The following is a 20204-nucleotide window of genomic DNA, read 5'->3' as shown; positions in this document are numbered from 1 at the left end:
ATCCTGTAATGCCGACTGCAAACAGTAGTGCCTTGTAAAAGTATGGACACTCTTCCATGTAGCAGCTCGGCAAATGTTCTCCAGCGTGACTCCAGCAAATAAAGCTGTCAACGTCGACATCATTCTGGTGGAATGCGCTCTGACTTTTCTGACTAAAGGTCTGTTAGCCTTTTCATGACAGAATTGTATCACTTAGGATAACCATCTAGCTATAGTTGCTTTAGTTACAGCTTGTCCTAGTGTGACCTGTCCATAAGCAACAAATAGCTGGTTAGATTTTCTTATGTCCTTAGTTTGTTGAAGGTAAAACTTTAGACATCGTTTGACATCAAGAGAGTGGAGGGCCTTCTCAGCCGGTGTGACAAGATCCGGGAAAACGGTCTTCAACTTTACCGGCTGGTTTAAATGAAAATGAGACGGTACCTTTGGTATGAATTACGGATTGGTTCTCAATGTGACATAATTCTTTGAGAAATGTAAGCAAGGTTCTGAAATGGTGAAAGCCTGAATTTCACTAACCCTCCGGGCTGAAGTGAGAGCTAGTAAATAGCCACTTTCCAAGTTAAGAATTTCAGTTCAGCCTTATGGATAGGCTCGAACGGTCTCCTCATTAATTGGGACAAGACAATATTGAGGTCCCATTCGGGAGGCGGAAGTCGAATTGGAGGAAAGGCTCGAAACAATCCTGTCAGAAACTGTTTTATCAGTGAAGATGAACATAGTGAAGGCTTGTTCGCACTTCTGAATCGGGATATGGTGGCAAGATGTACCTTAACAGAAGAGAATACCAGACCCGCCTTGGCTAGAGAAAGTAAGTAAGGTAGAATATCCTCAGGTGGAGCTTGAAGAGGATGAATATTATTTGCTTCGCACCAGCAACAAAAGCGTTTCCATTTGAAACGGTACGTTCTGATAGTACTCTGAGCACGGGCTTGAGACAGAATTGCTCTACAGTCTTCAGAGATTTGGAGATCTTTAAACTCTAAGAAGTCAGGAGCCATGCGTGCAAGTGCAGCGAATGAGGATCCGGGTGCAGAATCTGACCTCCTTCCCTTGACAGCATGGAAAGAGTCGGTTTGAGACGAATTGGAGGTTGTCGAGATAACAGGAGCAGTTCTTGGAACCAGTACTGTCTCGGCCAGCGAGGAGCAATGAGGAGAAGAGTGCAATGTTCCCTCTTCATCTTCTGCAGAATCATTGGTATCAACGGTATCGGGGGGAAAAGCGTATGCATAGATTCCTGAGCATCTCATGGACAGGGCATTCCCTCTTGACCCCCGTTGTGGAAATCTGCTGGCGTAGAACAGGCATTTGCGGTTGTGTCTTGTCGCAAACAGATCCAGAGGTGGTGTGCCCCAACTTTGAAAGAGTCTGTTCACCTGTTCTTGTTCTAGCTCCCATTCGTGGCAGCCTGTGAGGGATCTGCTGAGGTTGTCGGCTAAGGAGTTTTGAACCCCCTTCACATGCTCCGCTCTGAGTGTTATGCCGTGCTGTATAATCCACTCCCACATCTCTTGAGCTTCCTGTGATAGGGATAGAGATCTCGTTCCTCCTTGCTTGTTTATGTAAAACATGCTGGTGGTATTGTCCGTATGCACCAATACTGATGAATTTGCAATTCTTGGAAGGAACGCTAGCAGAGAAAGGAAAATGGCTCTTAATTCGAGACTGTTGATGTGCTTCTGCCGATACTGATGAGACCATCGGCCTTGAATCTGGAGGTCCTGAAGATGACCTCCCCATCCCTCCATTGATGCATCTGTAGTCAGAACGAATTCCGGGGTAGCCTGAAGAAATGTGAGGCCTGGAGACAGATTGTTTTCTTTCGACCACTACTGGAGAGCTTGCCTCATTTTGGGTGTCACCTTTATGCCATCGTCGAAAGATCCTCCTAGTTGTTGCCATTGTTGCTGTAATCCCTCCTGCAGCGGCCTCATCCAGAGTCTTGCAAAGGGAACTAGGTTGATTGCTGAAGAGCACATTCCTAGGAGAGACGCATACGACCGGACCGAAAGTGACTTTTTTTGCTGAGATGTGCTTTGCCAGTCTTCGAAGTCTGTCCTGACGGTCCTGAGACAGGAATGCTTTGCACTTTCAAGTGTCCAGAGAGGCTCCCAGAAAGGTTCGTACCTGTAGGGGCTGTAATTGTGACTTTTTTGCATTTAGAGTGAGGCCCAGACTTGAGAATAGACACAGGGTGCTTTTGACCCCTTGTCTTGTGATCTGTTTCGATGGTCCTTTGAGCAATCAGTCGTCAAGGTACGGGAAGACCTGTATTCCCTGGGACCTCAACGCTGCAGAAACGGGAGCCAAGCATTTTGTAAATATTCTTGGTCCAGACTTGGAAGTGGACGCCAGCCACTGTGAATCGGAGGTATTTGCGATGTTTGGGGTGTATAGGGATATGGAAGTAGGCATCTTCCAAGTCCAGAGAAGCCATAAAATCGCCTTCGTTGAGACAATTGAGCACATCTGCCAATGCCACCATGCGAAAACTGTTTCTTCAAGAATTTGTTGAGCCTGCGCAGATCCAAAATCGGGCACCAATCACCCGATTTCTTCTTTGTCCGGAAGAAGCAAGAGTAAAATCCTCTTCCCTTCTGCGAGATTGGAACCTTCTCTATCGCATTCTTGTGAAACATGTTTAAGGCCTCCTTGAAAAGTAAGTGAAGACGAGGGGGAGGGGGACCCTTGGGCGGAGTCGTAGGCAAATTCTTTAGGAATTCCAGAGTGTGCCCTTTTTCCACTAATTCCTAGGACCCACTGGTCCGATGTGATGTTCCGCCAATGATGGTAAAATGCAGAGATCTTCGCGCCCACAGGGAGGAAAGGATGTTGGACTGGCGTCCGGCAAAACTCATTGACGCTTGTTTGAATCTCGTCCTTGATATTTTGCTCTTCGTCTTCTTCCCTGACAAGAGAAATTATTGGAGGTCGATTGACGATGATATGACTGGTAATACGGTTGCTTGTACTGAGATTGGTATTGCCGGTTCTGTTGGTTATGATAACTTCCTCTAGAAGAAAAGCCACAACCTCTTGCTCCTCTAAAAGAACCTCTCTCGTACTGTAGAGTACCAAGCGATTTTGCGATATCGGTATCAGTTTTGATGGAAAGCAAGGCGTCATCTATGTGCTTACTGAAGAGCGAGTCCCCGTCGTAAGCCATATCGAGGATTTTTGTTTGAACCTCAGATCTGAAGGAGGTTGCTCTAAGCCAACCTTGGCGTCTGAGCACCGCAGCACCCCGCTAACTGACGGAAATTAGTATTTGCAATGTCCAGGGCACAATCTATTATTTCTGAAGCTGCTCTTTCTCCTTCAAGCATTATCTTACATGCCTCTTGTTGACGGTCCTCCGGTATCAACTCCAGGAATTCAGACAGCTCCGACCACATCTGCCGGTCATAACGGGCAAGAATCGCAAGAGAATTTGCTGCCTTGATAGAGGATGCAGTGTTGATGGAAAACGTCTTGCCTATTAAGTCTAATCTTCTGCCTTCTTTATCCGGAGGCGTTGAGATTGGAGTGGACGGATTCTTGGACCTCTGTTGAGCGGCTTGAGATATCACAGAGTCCGGATGAGGGTGACCCACCAAACAAGATTGAGTTTTTGGTGGAGCCCTGTACTTTTTCTCTATACGAGGAAGGACTGCAGGGATAGAAGCGGGTGTCTTTATAATCTTTAGACCTTCTTGCCAAATAAAGTCTATAATGGGTATGGCCCTTGTGATCCTTCTATACCCTTCTTTAAAATTATGTAGGAAACAGTCCGACTGCTCAATGGTAACTGGCAGTTCAAACCTTGTAGCAGCCCTTTGCATAATATTATGAAAGCCTCCAATGTCCTCCGGCGGAGAATCAGAGGGCTGTGGCAAAGGAGGTGAAGGCATGGGTATTACGTATTCATCCCATGGATCCGTAGGCGTGTTGTCTTGAGGCAGCTCACCTTCCTCTCTTCCATCTTCATCCAAAGAGGAGGTATCCTCTTGTGGCGCGGGTTCTTCAGTGTGTCTTGGTGACACTGGAGGCTGCGGTGGAGGAGGTGTAGGTACGTCCGCTGGTACCAGAGGTACACTTTGCGTGGACCGTGTCGGTGGGAACTTCTGGCGATAGTCTGCCAACATGGCTTGCAAATCCAGTATCAAAGAAGGAGGTAGATGACTGGTCTCCTCCGAACGTGGAGGTCTATATGGTTGTCTATAGAAAGGTGTAGACAATTCCTCTTGGTTGTAATGCTCTTGCATATCCTCTTCGTCGTCCTCATCCTGGCATTTTATGTGTAATTCGGATAGATGGCGAGCAATCTCAAAGGGACCTTCATTATCTACGTCATCCTCCTCAGAATCCTCTTCTTCCACATAAGACTAAGATCTGCGATGGCAGCAGTGGGGAAATATTAGAGTAGTCCTGCCTATGATAGGTCTTGAGCTGAAAGTGTGTATAGGCCACAGGTGAGACGTGAGACACCTGAGGTGGAACAGGCCAGGGTCTTGTGGGCGGAGTTTTGGTAATAGCTGAACTCCTTGAAGATTTAGGCGTCTTAATAAGCTGCGCTGAAGGCGGCTGGTTTATTGGCAGAAGCGCAGTTGACGAGCTCGTCGTCGATGGGGTCATCAATGGGGTCGTCGTCGACGGTGGTACTGTGGATGCACTCTTCGTCGACGGGGCCGTCGCCGACGGGGGTGTGGTAGACGGGGTCGTCGTCAACGGGGCCGTTGACGTGGCTGTCGTCGACGCCGTCGTCGACTGGCTCTTCGCCGACGATGATGATTTCGCCGTCGACTTGACTTTTATCGTCGATGACTTTGTCGACGAAGGTATTGTCGTCGATGAAATTGTCGACTATGATTTTTTGTCCTTAGTCCCTGAAGATTTCTTAGAGGAAAACTTGGCTGAAACAATAGGTGAGGTAATGGCAGATCTAGATACCGTCACTGCAGAGCTTGAAATGGCTGAAGTCACAGAGACTGTGTGAGAAGACACCAGAGAGACGGTCTTAGTCTGGGCTTTACTCACAGTTTTTGATGAAGATCCTGTAGAAGCTGGGGATTCCATAGGAGGAGAGGACAACCTACTTGAGGGTTCAGACACTCCATGAGAGTGTAGGAAGGTGGATACCTGACTATGGTTACCCCCAACTTTTTGCCTGGTGTTTTGCTGGTTTTTCGACTTAGTTGACCTGGGACCCTGCTATTCAGGGCCCCAGGCCTACTGCTCTCTCTGTAAAATGGATTCCATGTACCCTAGGTGCATTAACCAATTGGTACTGGGCCACCTTATCAGTCCCTGTACCCAGGGCATAGGTGTACCCAGGGCCTACCAGGGGCTGCAGCATGTATTATGCCACCCCTGGCTGGCCATCTAAATCTGACACAACTGGCTGCACGACAGCTGGGGCAAAGTGGTGTAATCACCCTTTGCTGTAGATATAGTATACCTATATCTAACCCTAAAATAGACACATGTATTCCTATCAGTCACTCCTATGGCAGGCCTTAACAATCCTGAAGGCAGAGTGCTTGTAATTATGTGAGATGGTGCTCTGGCATGAGCTGAGCCCGTCTGCAGCTTGCGGAACCAAGTCCTAATAGCTGTTCTATGATAACGCATACCATATACTCTTAAGTGCATTATAATGCTCCCGGTTATTTGCTATCTTTGGTATCGCTTTATCAAAACATGTCGAGTAAGGTGTCATACGAAATGGAATACTAACCCCTTGCCAATTCTGGCATTCCACCCTTCTAGAGGGACACAACATGTATGTAACTGTGAACCCCGGTTAAAGTTAACTCGAGCCTCAGCATCACAAAATGGATGCTGCCACCACAGACACAAGTCTGACCCCCTGCAGCTGAGAGTCCTTCCAGCAAGGGGAGCTTGGACAAAGGGTTTCCTGTCAGGGGCGGTGCTAGCACCATCCCAGACAGGGTTTTGTGTATCCTAGGTAGGCAGGGCTGAATAGGAAGGTGACTGCAAGTGGCACCCCGGTGCACTGTGCAAATAAATATCTGTTTATTTTCATAACAACTTGTGTGGTGTCCTTTCACTTGGTGTTCAAGGGGTATATGTGATGGTATAACAGCTGGCTTAATACGCCCTCTAGAGTTTAGCCTAAAGACTGCTCTTGTCCATGCTACTAGGATAGCTGGTCTATAAAGGTTGACTTACAACCAATCATCAATAAGGGTCGTTTGGAATGATACACAGTGATCACTAGAATAGTGAGCACTACATATCAGGCCAACTTCTCTCAGAGAGGATTTGTGATGTTTTTTCCTCTCAGGAGAAGAACGATCTCTTGATTTGGCTCTTTTGCTGGATGTTGAAGCCTTGTCCTCATCATCTGTGGAAGATGATTTGAGCCAAAGTAGAACCCTTGCATCCCTGTCCCTGGTGGTTTTGGCAGGGAAGGTGCGGCAAATCATACAATCCTTCACAACATGAGAGGGATGTAAGCAGTAGATGCAGTCTTTGTGCTGATCATCTACATGGACCCTCTTCTTATCACAGGTCCTGCAGGCCTTGAAAAGAGCTTTCTACTCAGACATTTTCAAGAAAAAATGTTGAAAAACTGAGTAGGCACTCAGGGAGACTCCCTTCCAAACGACGTGCGGTGAAAATCTGAGGAGAACTTCCTCTGTTGGGAAGGTTCTAGAGGGTGCTGTCAGCTGATTGGTTGGGACTACCTTTCAGTCTTTTTTACATAATGAGGTAGATAGGATGCTAAGGTTTGGGCCTTCTTGGGCCTATAGTCTTTTCAGCCTACTACAAATAATTTTCTAAGGCACTGCTATTGTATATATTATTACCGTGGGACTCCCGCCTCGACGACGGGGAATGATTCAGGCATGTGAATCTATGAAAGATAACCCAATACTGGATAATGAAACGGATACTATATACAAAGCACGCACCAATAGCTCTGCACAAAACAGTATGTGATGTCGAAACCAGCATACAAGAGAAACTTCACCACACCTTAGCCATCATGTATCATTTTAGTCTGCAAGTTACTCCAGGAGAACCGGCAACAAGAAGTGTGGCTCACGGTATAGAGCAGGCAGACCCGGAAGCTGAGGTAAGACCCGGGACCAGGGTTCAATTCCCCGACGCGGCAGGGTCTTGAGCTCAAATGTCCACGGACTCGATAATTCTCGCTTCGGTGCCTGCTCTAATCATGGGTTCTCACTCTGCAACTCTGGGCATTAAGCTTGCTTAATCTCCACAACGGCCCCCCTGCGGCGGGATGCCTGGCTTTCACCTTGGGGATGCCCTGTAGGGGCTATCTCACAGGGAAAAGCCAGGACGGGTTCCCAAGGCAAGCGCCGGGAACCTCCGGGTAGCTGTGCGCTCAATAAATGCAATAATAATAATAATAATAATAATAATAATAATAATAATAATAATGTCACTGTCCAAGTCCCATAAAGCATGAGTGTACCCGCTCAGAAAGCATGCTGTGTTCAAGGATCATAAGGCTTAATTAGTCGAAGAGAACATTTGCCTTCTGAAGGCATCAATAAGTTTCCACTCTCTATCGAGATGAACAGATGGAAAGCATTTGGTGTATCTTTCTTTGTTAACATCTGTACCACTAGACAAAGTCGCATGAAGCAAGAAAAGGCAAATTATGCAGCATTATGCGCCACATTTTGTGATAGTACTACTTCATTATTTTGACATTTTTAAACTTGTTACCACTATCTGGGCATTATATCCACCTCTTTAGTGGATATAAGTGCTTGAATATAGCACTAAGCAACAGAAAGGTAACCAGTTCAACCTTGCAAAGGGCCTTGTACTGAGTGACAACATGTTGCTGCGTTTTTTTAGAAACCTTTGAACCGTTTGAGCTAGAAACATTTGTTTTTCTTTCAATCTGCAGATTATGCAGCAGATGATAAATTATGTAGCAAATCTCTAATCATGCGACAATCACAGTCGCACAATCACATAATTCCAGTGGCCCTGGGTATAGCACATCATCTATATATTAGGGAAGCGTGGGACAGGGGACATAAGGAGTAGGTCGCAGCGTCATCATGTGCCATGGAAAACATTTAGCATACCCTGAACTGCGTCAGAGTTCTATTCAAATAAGGCCTGTAGCAATCTGATAGTACCCTCTTTAAGGCAGACGATTAGAGTCTTGTTGCATACTGACAGATTGTGCTGTTATGATCTCATAACACGACACAGGCCTGAAGAAGGCCAATAACCACTTGGGGTCAAAGAACAGCATGGGTCTGGAGTAGGTGTCAGTGAAGTCAGCACTGGCACGGAAAGGTATGGTGTGGGCCCAGGGAGGAAGCATGCCCCAGCATCGTTACAGGCCAAGGAACCGTTCCCATGGGATAAGTTGGCACCAAGGGAGTGATGGTCCTTGGAAGTCTAAATGGAGACACTTTCTGCTTCATGGAGCTTGTATGGAATGCCAAAGGGAACCAGAAACATCTGAAAGAATTGCCCCATGACCTCCCTAAGGCTGTTTGCTGCAGGGTCGGTAATGGGACTGGGAATTTTGGGCACATGAGAGCATGTTGTAAGATTAAATCTTCAGAGTCAGTAGACACTTGTGGGTATGATATTTTGAATGAAGCCCTTGTTTCTTCTCGACTGACTTTGAGTGGCATGATGGGGTTGGGTTCTGTTTAGTTTTCTTGTGCTTATGGAACACCTTTGACTTACCACAAGAATTCGAGCAGGACAAGATCTTGGTGTGGGACAAACTTCTTGAATGCCAGTGCAAGCGGCTCCTAGACTTGGAGCAGGCCCTTTTTTCTACTCTGATCTCTTCTCAGATTTGGCAACAAAGAGGTCAGGTGCCTATTCCCGGAGCATCTCTGGGTACATAAGGGAACATTTATTGTTAGACTTTGCTGCGCAACTGAAATTCACATGTAGTGCTGATCAAACACCAACATCTTCCTGCAGTCCCAGTACAGCTTTAATTCCTGGTGAAACATCGTCCATGGCGCAGCAACTTAAGATTTTGAGTCATCAGAAAATTGACAAGTTGAGTGCATTCTTGAAGAATTCTTCGGATCCAATCCAGCACCTAGGAACACTCTAAACTTGAACAATCTGCGGTTAAAATATCCATCAGAATGAGTAAATTCCTTTGTAATGGAGAGTAGATTTTGCCGCAAGTAGATCGTGTAATCAAAAATACCTGGATAAAACAATATACCAAAAACCCATACAATGTTCAAATATAATCATTTCATAGGAGAGGTGATGATGAATTTGCAGTTTACTTATACATAAGCCACTTCAAGTGTCTTCAATCTAGATCACTACACAAGCGGCATCTAATCACTTCACGAGGATGCGTCAAGGAAACCCATCCAAACCATAAAAAGAGTGCATACCATACTAATAAGTGAAAACAACTAAGGAAAATCTGAATTTAGAGGGAACACAAATTGCTTTAACACCAAGAAAACATTGGAGTTCATTGACTGGCAAACAACAAATAATACTTACTTCTGCCACATTTTCAGGACCCCCAAGCTCATCTATGAGTTCATCCAGAGTGTTTGGAGGAAGATCTTCAGCTAACTTCTCTAATTTATCTAGCAGCTCCTTCTTCATTTGTTGGGCTCTTTCAACAGCATCTTGGCTGGTAACACAACTACTGCTATTAATGTTTACTGAAATATAAAACAAAATAACAGTTCTTGTGGTAGCAATTCTCATACCTGATACTTGCCAAGATTATAAAAAATATGTGGAATTGTTCATTAAATTAAAACGGAGTTTAAGAATGCTACACCCAGCAGAAAGGAGGGATGCCCAGTAAAGATGCACATTTGTTTGCATAACAAGCTCACTCGACCCCCGCGATAAAGTTTACACCCATTGAGAGCACTGCCTCACGTCTACGCATAGTAGCAACACGCGGGCCTGAATAGATTAGCAGCATCACGAGACTCCCCCGATTCCCAGCAAGATGTATGTGCCCCCCAAAAAAAGTTACTCTTCCTGTCAACATCAGCTACGAGATGCAAGACACGATAACTGGACCCTTTCTTCTTTTTTTCTTGCTTGCAGCTGCAACTTGCACCAATCAAAATCAAGAAGTGCAATCCTAAGAAGTATTGAAATAAGGTACGAACCCTTCATTCTATTGTTAGAATTAATTCCTTAAAAAAAAAGGCAATTAGACATCAAGGTCCTATCCCTGTTTATTATTATTGTTCCCAGAATCCAACTGATCTGGAAGCACCCACGTGCCTGAAGCTCCTCTCGGGGAGACTACACAAGACTATTCCAAGTAAGAACAACCTAGCCCTAGTAGCTAGCACTGAATTTGTGTGGAACCCACAGACAGACCTCTTCTCTGAACCTTTTACTTTATTCTTTTCAGTTTTCTAAACTCTGTGAATGACAACACCGCTGAAAAAAGACATGTGAACCTTGAGGTAAGAAAGCCCGGGCTCCTGTCCTAGAGTGTGAGTGGGCACTTAGGGGTGTACATATGTAAGATAGTAAGACAAGTCTCTTATGTTTTTCAGAAACATTTACGGTCCTGAAGAGAGTTCCTCACACAAGGAACTCTAAACGCGTCGACCAGTATCGGAATAGGCCAATCTCTTTAAAAAGTTTTTGTAGTGACAAATATAGAATTATTTTTGTACATGCAGATGACCTAATGCTAAATTTGGAACTGTGTTTTTCCCAATTTCTTCACTTATTTAAATTTCAATTTTTGATTTTCACTTTTCCATTTCTTCTCCTTTTTTCTTCTACCCAATTTTCTAATAGGTTGTATGCTAGAGTTGTATATATGTGTATGAATGAACATGAACTTCAAAAATGAAAGTAAATTTCCTTTGGAAAAAGCTATAACTTAAACAGGGTTCTTTCCCTTATGCTTTTCTCTCCTGTGCACTCAATGTCAGTTGCTTTAATGTTATGGAAAAGGTTTGGTCAAAGTAATATGACTAAATTTTATTCATGAAATAAATGATTTAATTCAAGACGAAGAAGTGTCTAGAAGGGCTATTTTGAGTTGGTTCTTCAATGAGCATTTATGGTATGAGTAAATTGCAGTAGTGGCAATTTGTAGTTGTTTCTTATACTAAGGTACCCAAAGCTAAGGTACCCAAAGCATAGGTACCCCAGGGGTCTCGCAAGGGCTGAAGCATGTAGTATGCCACCCAAGAGAGACAACTCAAATTGTGACTAGAGGCCTGCCATTGCAGCATGTGTAAGCTGGTGCTAGCTCCACTTGCGACATATAAGTTTCCTTATATCTGAGGTCACTGCACTTAAAACCTTTAAGTCACCCCTAAGGTAAGCCTCGGTTCTAAGTGTGAGGGTACCCCAGTATAGGCAGGAGGCTCCTATAACCTTGGGAGTCCATTCTCCAAGGTTGTAAGTGCATCAGCCATTACGGTACAGTGTGGCCATGTGTCATTACCTGATGACCATCTCTAAACTGGCTGTAACGAACCCGGTCGTGTTTGATATCAAACATGTTGGAATCCTGCCCCCACACTGTAAAGCTCCTCTTGGAGGCCCTTGGTACTCCCAGTACCAGTCTTCCACACCCGGACAGCAAACTATGGCTGCTGCCGGCCAGAGACACGATTCTGCCCTCCTGCTGCTGAGCCAAGCTCAACCAGAGGAAGGTAGGACAATAGGCATCCTGTCACAGGGAGGTGTGACCACCTCCTAAACAGGACTTAAGTGTATTGGGACAGGGTCGGGCAATTGCCAGCCCCAACCAGACTTCTTGAAGGGCTAATTTGGTGCCCTTCTTGCATACTCCAGTTCAAACCAGTTCAGGGACCCGTTGGCTCCCGCTCTAGCGCAAAACTGGACAAAGGACATGGGAGTATCCTCCCTAATGTCCATCCTCTCCTATGGGAGGGACCCCTGAATGTTTTCAACCCGTTCCTTAGGGTACTTAAGGGCTTATCTGTGGATGGGTCCTTAGATTTGTCGTGGACAAGATTAAAATCCAATACCACTTCTTCAACCATCTGGGCACTCTGGACTTCGCCCTTGGGAACCCAGACTGCAACTGGTAAGACTCCTGCTGCTCCTGGTCTTGTCATACTGCAAGTCTGCTGTAGCGTCTGTGTTCCATACAGGCTCTTCACAGGACCTGTGAACATCTAAGACACCAGAAGAAATCTCACTTTGAGTGGAGGAGTCATTCCCCTGCATCTGCAGGCACCACAACGAAGCTGACGGGTCTGCTGATCCGAGGCTCCCACAGACTACGAAAGGCTCAGCAATACAGGTCCTGGTTCTGCAACTCCTTCGAGGCCTACACTGTCTTCTTACTGAGTTTGAGGCAAGTACCCCTCGAGGGAACCGCTGGAACAGAAACCCTGTGCACCGCGTAGACTTGCTGTTGCAAAGGCTTGTTGACTCTCTCCTCCAGAGATGTTCGAGCTTTAAGAAGCTCTAGTCTCAAGCATCCTGTGCCTCGTGGTCCCTGACCCTTTGGTGAGCTGCTCGAGGTACTCTTGCAACTCCAGTGCCTTGGGCCTGTGGGTCCTCTTGAGGTTCTTCTTTGGCTCCATTGGGCTTCCCCGATTGCTCTGGGCCTGCTCTGACTTACCTGCTCGTGGTGAGTCACTTGGACCTTGTTAGTTCTGAAACTGCACCTTTTTCGTTAACTACGATGTTGACCGCTGCCAAGGCTGGTTGGTGCCTCTGCCGGACACTGGCCCCTTGGCTCTCTACATCCGATGTGGGACAGCTCGTGAATGGTTCCTGGTCTTCTACAGTGTCACCTAGTACGCACAGCTGCAACTTCAAGGGCACCGTCAAACTCTCCTGCATCACCAACATTGGTGGGCATTCGTCTACCGTGCCACCTGGTCACTTCTGAGTGGCATATCCTCTGTCCCCTTTGCTTGCAGGTACCCATCATCTTGAATCAACCTTTGGGTTCCACCAGACACTTCACCTTCTTCATCAGCGACATCTACCTGCAGTCTTCCTTTGTGGTCTATGGCGGTTTCCAACGACACTTCACACCGAAGCACCCGGCTTCCCTGGTGTAGGTATCTCTGCTCCTGGGGTATCCATGAGTGGGGTGGCTTTCTAACCTTCCGTTTTGTTTTTCACAGGGTTTCTTCAGGGTCCCCTGGGAAAGGTCCTTCTTTAAAATTGCAACCGCAATTTTCCCACTGACTTGAATGGAGTACACAGCAGGGGCGTAACAATAGCTCCTGCAGCCCCAGCGGCGCGGGGGCACCCTCCTGCACCGTGTACCATGGCTGGACAGGTCCCAGGAGGCTAGAAGGGTGGAAACCGGTTTCGTTTCTGTAGGCCGATGGCCCCAAGGGCCAATAACAACAAAATCAGCAGCCCAGTCACTTTCCAGGCCGGGCGTCAGGGCAGTGCAGGCGTGAGTCTGAGACAAACAAACTAAGTCCCTCTTTCATTCCCACTACATTAGTCATTGTGGAGATAAAAGACAGACAACGGCCTCTGTGCTCAAGTGGTGACAGTGGTGATGCGAGGAGTAGTAGAGAATAGAATGGCATTGCTTCACCTGACTGGAGAAAGAAATGCTGCCACCTGGTCATACGAAGGTGGAACAGTTCCTTGGTCTATTTTGGAACGGGAAATGAGATCGGACACTGGTTGGTTGGTAAGTGATGGAACACATTTTATTTTTTGTCATTGCAGGCTCTATTTCTTCCCATCTAATGCATTTGAGAATATTTTCAGCATTACCTTAAGTTAAACCTATTGATGCATGTCATCAAGGTCATTTGAACGCTGTTCTTTTACTCTCTGTGCCACGTTACATTGGCACAGCCCCCTCGTTAGATGTAGCCATTCATAGTGTCACTTGGGAAAATCTCTAGATGCTCCCTTGTGTGCACAGTGTAGGGTAGCAGTTAGAGGTGGGTGAACCAAGAAATTAAGGGAGTGAGCCAAGTCAAGGGTCTGGCTTGGCCCTAAGAGCTCATATACGAGCTAAGCCCTCGAAATGTTTCCATGTAAATCATGCCATAAACCTTAGGTAAAACACGACAAAGTCTTTTCCGAGTTCTAAAGCACAAGTTACTTACCTTCGGTAACGATATATCTGTAAGAAACAGTAGTTCGTGTTAGATTCCTTACCTTAGAATATCCCTAGGCGTCAGACTGGAAAATAAAAGTTTTGCATAACAGTACCCCTGCATGTCGTAGGCATCGCCTGCGGGTCCGTCGGCGTCGTGATCGCAGGGATGACGTTGGAGTACTTAGACGCCGCCCTCGCGCGCTGACGTCTGTTCTTGTACATAGTTTTCCGCACCAAGAAACGCAGAGCCATGCCAGAAACAGACACTGGTGCCATGAAACTAGGGCCCTGAAAGCGATGTCCTTAACCCTAGATATTAGTCCGCAGAACGGAGAGGATGGGTGGGGCGGTAAGAAATCTAACACAAACTACTGTTTCCTACAGATATATCGTTATCGAAGGTAAGTAACTTGTGTATCTGAAAGAAACAGGTTAGTGTTAGTTTCCTTACCTTAGAATAGATACCCCAGCAATACCAACCCCAGTGGTGGGTCTGCAAACCAAGATCACACCAGAAAGTCCTGGAGAACAGAACAGCCAAAAAAGCCATCTCTCCGGACTTGGCTGTCCAAGCAGTAGTGGCTCCGAGGAGCTTGCCTGCGGTTTGAGCACCTCAGTGAGAAGGCTAGTCCTCACGGCAGCGATAGGAATCTCAAGAGCCAAGGCTGCCCTAGTCAACACAATGATGTAAGCAGCCCCCTCCTCCGTAGCCACGGTAGGAGGGGAGACAAATCCAGTGTCAGGCGGGAACACATGAAGGAGCCGGGTCGTCTGTGAAGGGCTCACCGATCGGCGTCGGTCCGACGCCTGATCCGGACCAAGGCTGGGACAGGGGACAGCGGCGACACCCTTGGTGACGGCGCCAACGGAGGGGTCTTAAGGTCGACCGGCGTTGTCACAGATACAGGCCTGGACCCAGAAGAGCCCTGCGGCGCCGGGACCGCAGTCGTCGACGGCCCCCGATCTGAAGCACGGATGGCGCCGGGGCAGAGCCACCGGCCCGCTTGGGCTCCCGGAAAGGACCAGCGGGGCCCGAAGGCGCCTCAGCAGGTTCAGACAGAGGGAAGCGCGACCTCATGGCTGTGAGGAAGGCGCTAATGTCCTCCGGTGTGGCATGCAGCCCAGGGACCGGCAGGTGTGGAGCTGGACGCGGAGCCGCTTGGGAGGTGTCACCCGAACCCCCGGCCGCGTTGCGCGAGCGTCGGGGGTATTCGGAAGAGCGATGACGCTTCGACTTCTTGTGCCTCGACTTACCTGAGGACTTGAAACCAGACAAGTGGTGTTGACTTGTCGAGCGGCGAGGACTGTGGCCCCGTGACCGGTCCCTCAACCTCCTCCTGGACCGGGACCTCGGACGGCACGGGGCCATCTGCCGGAGCTCGAGGTGCTTATGGGACCGCTCCCGCCCAGCCTTCGAGGTCGGGGCATGACTTGTCATCGTGGTCGGCCCAGAGACAGTAAAGGCACCGATGGTGGGGGTTGGTCACAGACATCAAGCGGTGACCACCATCGCAGGGTTTGAACCCGGGCATCCCTATCGGCACCGCGAGTCGATACAAAGAGATCAAAAAGTTTAGTCAAAAATGGACTAGGAGACTGCTCTTCTCGGATCTGCGCTTGCTGGCGCGGAAAAAAGAAGAAGAACCGATGCCAGCGTGCTAGGGCGGCGTCTAAGTACTCCGACGACGTCATCCCGGCGATCACGATGCAGACAACGGACGGGGAGCCGCAGACTACGCCTACCGACGCGCAGGGGTACTGCTATGCAAAACTTTCCGGATTCAGTCCGACGCCTGGGGATATTCTAAGGTAAAGAATCTAACACTAACCTGTTTCTTTCAGAGAAGTGTATTTCTTTAACGTGCAGTGCTTTGGCATTATATTACATTATATCACTGCACTGAAAAGGTACTTATTAAAAGAGATTTTTAAAGCACAAACCTAGGAACGTTCCTGCACAACCCTGGCGACAATGAAATTAAGGAACTAAAAGGCAAGTCCGTTATGAACACCCTGTATGCCGCCCAGATTCTTACAGATGAATGCAACATTATTGTCTATTAAATTAAACACAATTATTTTTAGTACTGCTGGTATTCTGTACTCGTGTATTTGAAAGTGCTTTCATATACAGCAAGGATCGGGGAAAATTACATATTTGACAAAGACCACACAATTTGGTTAAGTGGGGAAGCTAGGATTAATCCCATGTTTTCTGGTTTCACTTAGTACAAATAAGCGACTAAATCGGTGCTCCGTTTTACCTCAAATATTAATGCTTTGCCTTTAACTCTGTGTGCAAGAGGATATAGCAAACACAGAAGGCAGAAACATGAAAACTTAGCTTGTTTTGGCCTTATGCTAACAGGAGGACCTCAAGTTGAGCCAGAGCCATGCATATGGCTCGAGCTTCGAGTTGCTCACCCACCTCTAGTAGTAGTTGTGCTGCTCTGTTTTGTGTTGGGATGATCATCACCTCAGCAGTCACTGATTGAGCACTTGCTTCAGTCACATCCAGAGCCAGACTGGCAGTAGCAGGTAACGGACCTTACCCTGGGAGGCTGGAAGGGTGGTGGGGTTGGTTTTGTGATGGGGGCCGATTTTGACGGAATGGGTTTCTGCGATTGTTTATGTGCAGGAAGGTGTCCCTTCTTGCACATAAACAATCTTTAATTGGTGTTTTGTCACTTCCATGTGTGCTGGTTAATGCAACACACATAGAAGTAAAAAAAAAAAAAAAGATTTTGTAAAGATTTTATATGTGCAGGAAGGTGTCCCTTATTTCACATAAACAATCATTGGCATTTTGCTATTTCTATGGAAACAGCAAAAACGAGGAGAAATGAAGCATTTCTCCTCGTTTTGCCTGTTTAAGACAAGGTTTTCCCTGGTATTAATTTTGGTGCTGCCTCCTATTTACGTTGCCCTTGTAATAGGGAGCAGCGTCAAAATCAATGGATGTTGCGGTGGAACGCCCGCTGCAACACCCATTGCGCTCCCCTGTCACGCTAAGTGTAGCATGAAGGAGGGCCTTATTTACAAGGCAACGGAATGCAGCTTTGTAAATAAGGCGAAGAACACATCGCCACAGGAACGTCACTAAAAGTGACTGTCATATGGCTATAGGGTTTTGTAAATATGCCCCCAAGTATCGCATTTAGAGGTCCTCCAGCGTCGTCCTCTGCTCATGTTAATGAGGTTAGTTAGGAAGCATTTGTTCTGAAATTCGAATCGTATTGAGTACACTGAGAGTCATGTAACTGTAAAGTGTTTCTGTATGAGGTTTCATATCCGAAAAGCAAAGGGCTTTCAATTTAATACTTGATTCGAGTTAATGGGACTAGTACAAATATCAACAAATTCATTAGACTAATTATGAACTGTGGTTACAACATTGCAGTGGCCTCCTTGCAGTGGTCAGGTCCGCTCACTGCAATTGCTCGCTGCTCACTATATAGGGGCTATGCCGACAAAATTTGCAAGGGCTGCTTTGGGATCCCACTCCTTCCCTGCTGTGCACGGCGGCAAGCCACTGGCCTGAGAGCTCCTTACTGGGTCCGCAGCATGGGGGCCCCACTCCATGTACTTTGCAGGGGGCCTCCTAAAGTTTTGTCACTCTGCCATATGCCCTCCACCCCGAAAGAGTTAGTATTGCAAGGAAATGAAATTAAAAGTGTGATGTGTCATGACATTATGACAATTGTAAATAGAAAGGTTCAACTTTAGGCTACTGTAGAATCTGAAAACTTTAACTTTGTAAAATATTACTTTTACTGTGTGTAATCTTTCCCTTTGTGAAAATGTATTTTTTAGAAATTTTCGTGGCTGCTCCAGAAGAAGGCGCTGGTCGCCGAAACGCGCGTAGAGTACTAATTTGCCACCTCCTTTTTTAACTTTATATGTACTTTCATATGTAATGTGAGTTATGTATTGTGTTCAATTCTTTATTGTCCAAATAATCTCTTACTATGCATATGAATTTTGAAATGTGATACTGTGTTTTTTTCATTTTTTAATTCTTAGTAAACTGTTGAATTCAAAAAGTAATGTTGTAGCTTAATTCTCTTCCAATTATTAACTTCTATATTGATTTTCATGGTTGCCTAGATTGTTACATATCAAATACTCCACTTAATGACTGAGAATTCTAGAGTGGCAGCGCAAGCTGCGCGTGCTTCAGAAAGGCTTGGGGGCTGGCTGAGCTCAAGCTGCTCGTGATACAATGTAACAGACGTTATGATTCAGTCAGTGGCCAATGGCTGCAATGGAGACAGTGTAGTCAGCCAGTGAGATCAGACTTAATAGGCGGATGTGTCCGGGGCGGGAGGCAGTTTCGTAGGCATCTCAGTAGGCGGAAAGGTAGTGCATTGGTATGAGAATGATCCTGCGACACCATTGAAACCGACCCCACCGGTGGCTGACTGAACCACAGACCATCTGGCGGCCACCAGAGTGGTTCACAGCTGCCCAGAACACACATACCCAACTGCAGATAACCTAGCTAGCGGATTCGAGCCACAAAGTTAGCCTCAATCATGCACGGCTGCCGGCATGCCACAAGCGGGCCCGGGTGTTGCCAAGCTGCCAAGTTGGCTATCAACGCTGCAAAAAGTTTAAGTGCCCAGCCTAGCCCCTTATGTATCATTCTAAAGTTGATGGTCCTAATTAAATTGCTTGTACATGATAAAGGCGCGCAGATTAGCTACGTACCGACAACAAGCAAACCTGAAATTGTTTATACTATGCTTAAGTTACCAGCGCTGCCAGACAGACAGACAGACAGACAGAGAGAGGAAAGAAACAATTGCTGATGTCATTCACCCCATGCCTTGCAACCACATGTACCATGTGTCCTCACACGTCTCCAGCAAGTGCGCCAGGCTTTCTATCATGTAGCCCGAAAGGGTGTCTTGTTTATCCAGGCTGGGATGCCAGGGTGTGCCTTGCATAACTAAGTGGATGCTGATTCCGGAGCTGCCTGCACCTGGGTAAACTTGTGTCCGCTTAGACAAGTTGGAGCTGTAGTGCCTCGCAACTCCGGTGCAGGATCCTAGATGATTGTTTTTACTTTGGCTCTCATGCTCCTGTCCTCCTTGCCTCCCAATGACGACTGTCAGTGACGCTGCTGGCCACTCTTCAACATATAGTTCAAACTCAGGGAGCCGAGATGCCCCATGTACATTATACAGCTGACAGATTTTTTTAATTTTTTTAAAACCTTTATTTTGATAGTAGCAATACATTTGCAGGCCTACAACCACACGTGCCGGCCGTTGCTAAAACGAAACAGAAACTCAAAATTGCACTGTTACACAGTTCTTCAGCCGACAGGCCGTGGGCCTGGCAGCGATTCAGCATATTATTCTTCAGAGTCTTGTGGTGGTAAGCAGGATGAATTTGAAGTTTCACATTTAAAATATATATAAATAAACAATGAAAAATAAACTGAAAAAAGGCGAAGCAAAAAGGAGACTATACGGTGAGTGTCCGTCCCAGGGGGGTGGGGGGAGGGGGGGGGGGGGGTCGGGGGGGGGGGGGGGGGGGGTGAGCCGTATCAGAAAATGATATGTACAAATTAGATCGATGAGATCTGAGATGGGGGGGGGGCGCGGGGGGTAAGGGTTGGGGGGGCCGGGAGCGAGTGATCACAGCATCAGCAAGAATGTACACTAAACAAGGAATGCTCGGCTACGGGGATGGTACAAAAGGGGGTGGTGATGGACGGAGCATCTGAATCAATTAAACACTCACACCCAGTCAAGAGATCTGGGTTTAATCCATCACCGTTATTTAGCCCACTCTGCCACCCAAGTTCAGACATGGCTATATGAAAATCAGTCTGACCCTGTGCCATCACCACCCCCTTTTGTACCAGCTACGGGGACAGCGGCATCTCCGGGACATCTACAAAAGGGGGAGTACAGACCTCCCCGCGGTATAGGTTCCATTGATTCCATATTCTTCCCCACTTCTTGGGTCTACCACGTGCAACATATACGGTTTTCTCCCTAAACATGCACCAATCCATGCTTTCCTTCCAAGCTGAGACCGTAGGCGCTCTTTGGGACCCCCATAGTTGTGCGTTGTCTCTTTGAGCTACTATGTTCCCAAGGGTAGCCCATTGCATCTGTGCCACATTATAATCGTTTGGCTCCCACAC

The 20204-nt window shown here is 46.9% G+C and overlaps 1 protein-coding gene across 1 annotated transcript in view; it reads right to left on the bottom strand.

The window, feature by feature from the left end:
- SBNO1 (strawberry notch homolog 1) overlaps nt 1-20204 on the bottom strand; it is a 946695-nt gene that overhangs the window by 423859 nt on the left and 502632 nt on the right. Inside the window, exon 14 of the mRNA XM_086942451.1 lies at nt 9493-9659. Coding sequence (XP_086798577.1) covers nt 9493-9659 — 167 coding nt within the window. The remainder of the gene's footprint in view (nt 1-9492; nt 9660-20204) is intronic.

Source organism: Lissotriton vulgaris, chromosome 11 (genome assembly GCF_964263255.1).
Source record: "Lissotriton vulgaris chromosome 11, aLisVul1.2, whole genome shotgun sequence".
NCBI classification, from domain to species: Eukaryota; Metazoa; Chordata; class Amphibia; order Caudata; family Salamandridae; genus Lissotriton; species Lissotriton vulgaris.
This window is presented reverse-complemented; position numbering and strand designations above follow the sequence as displayed.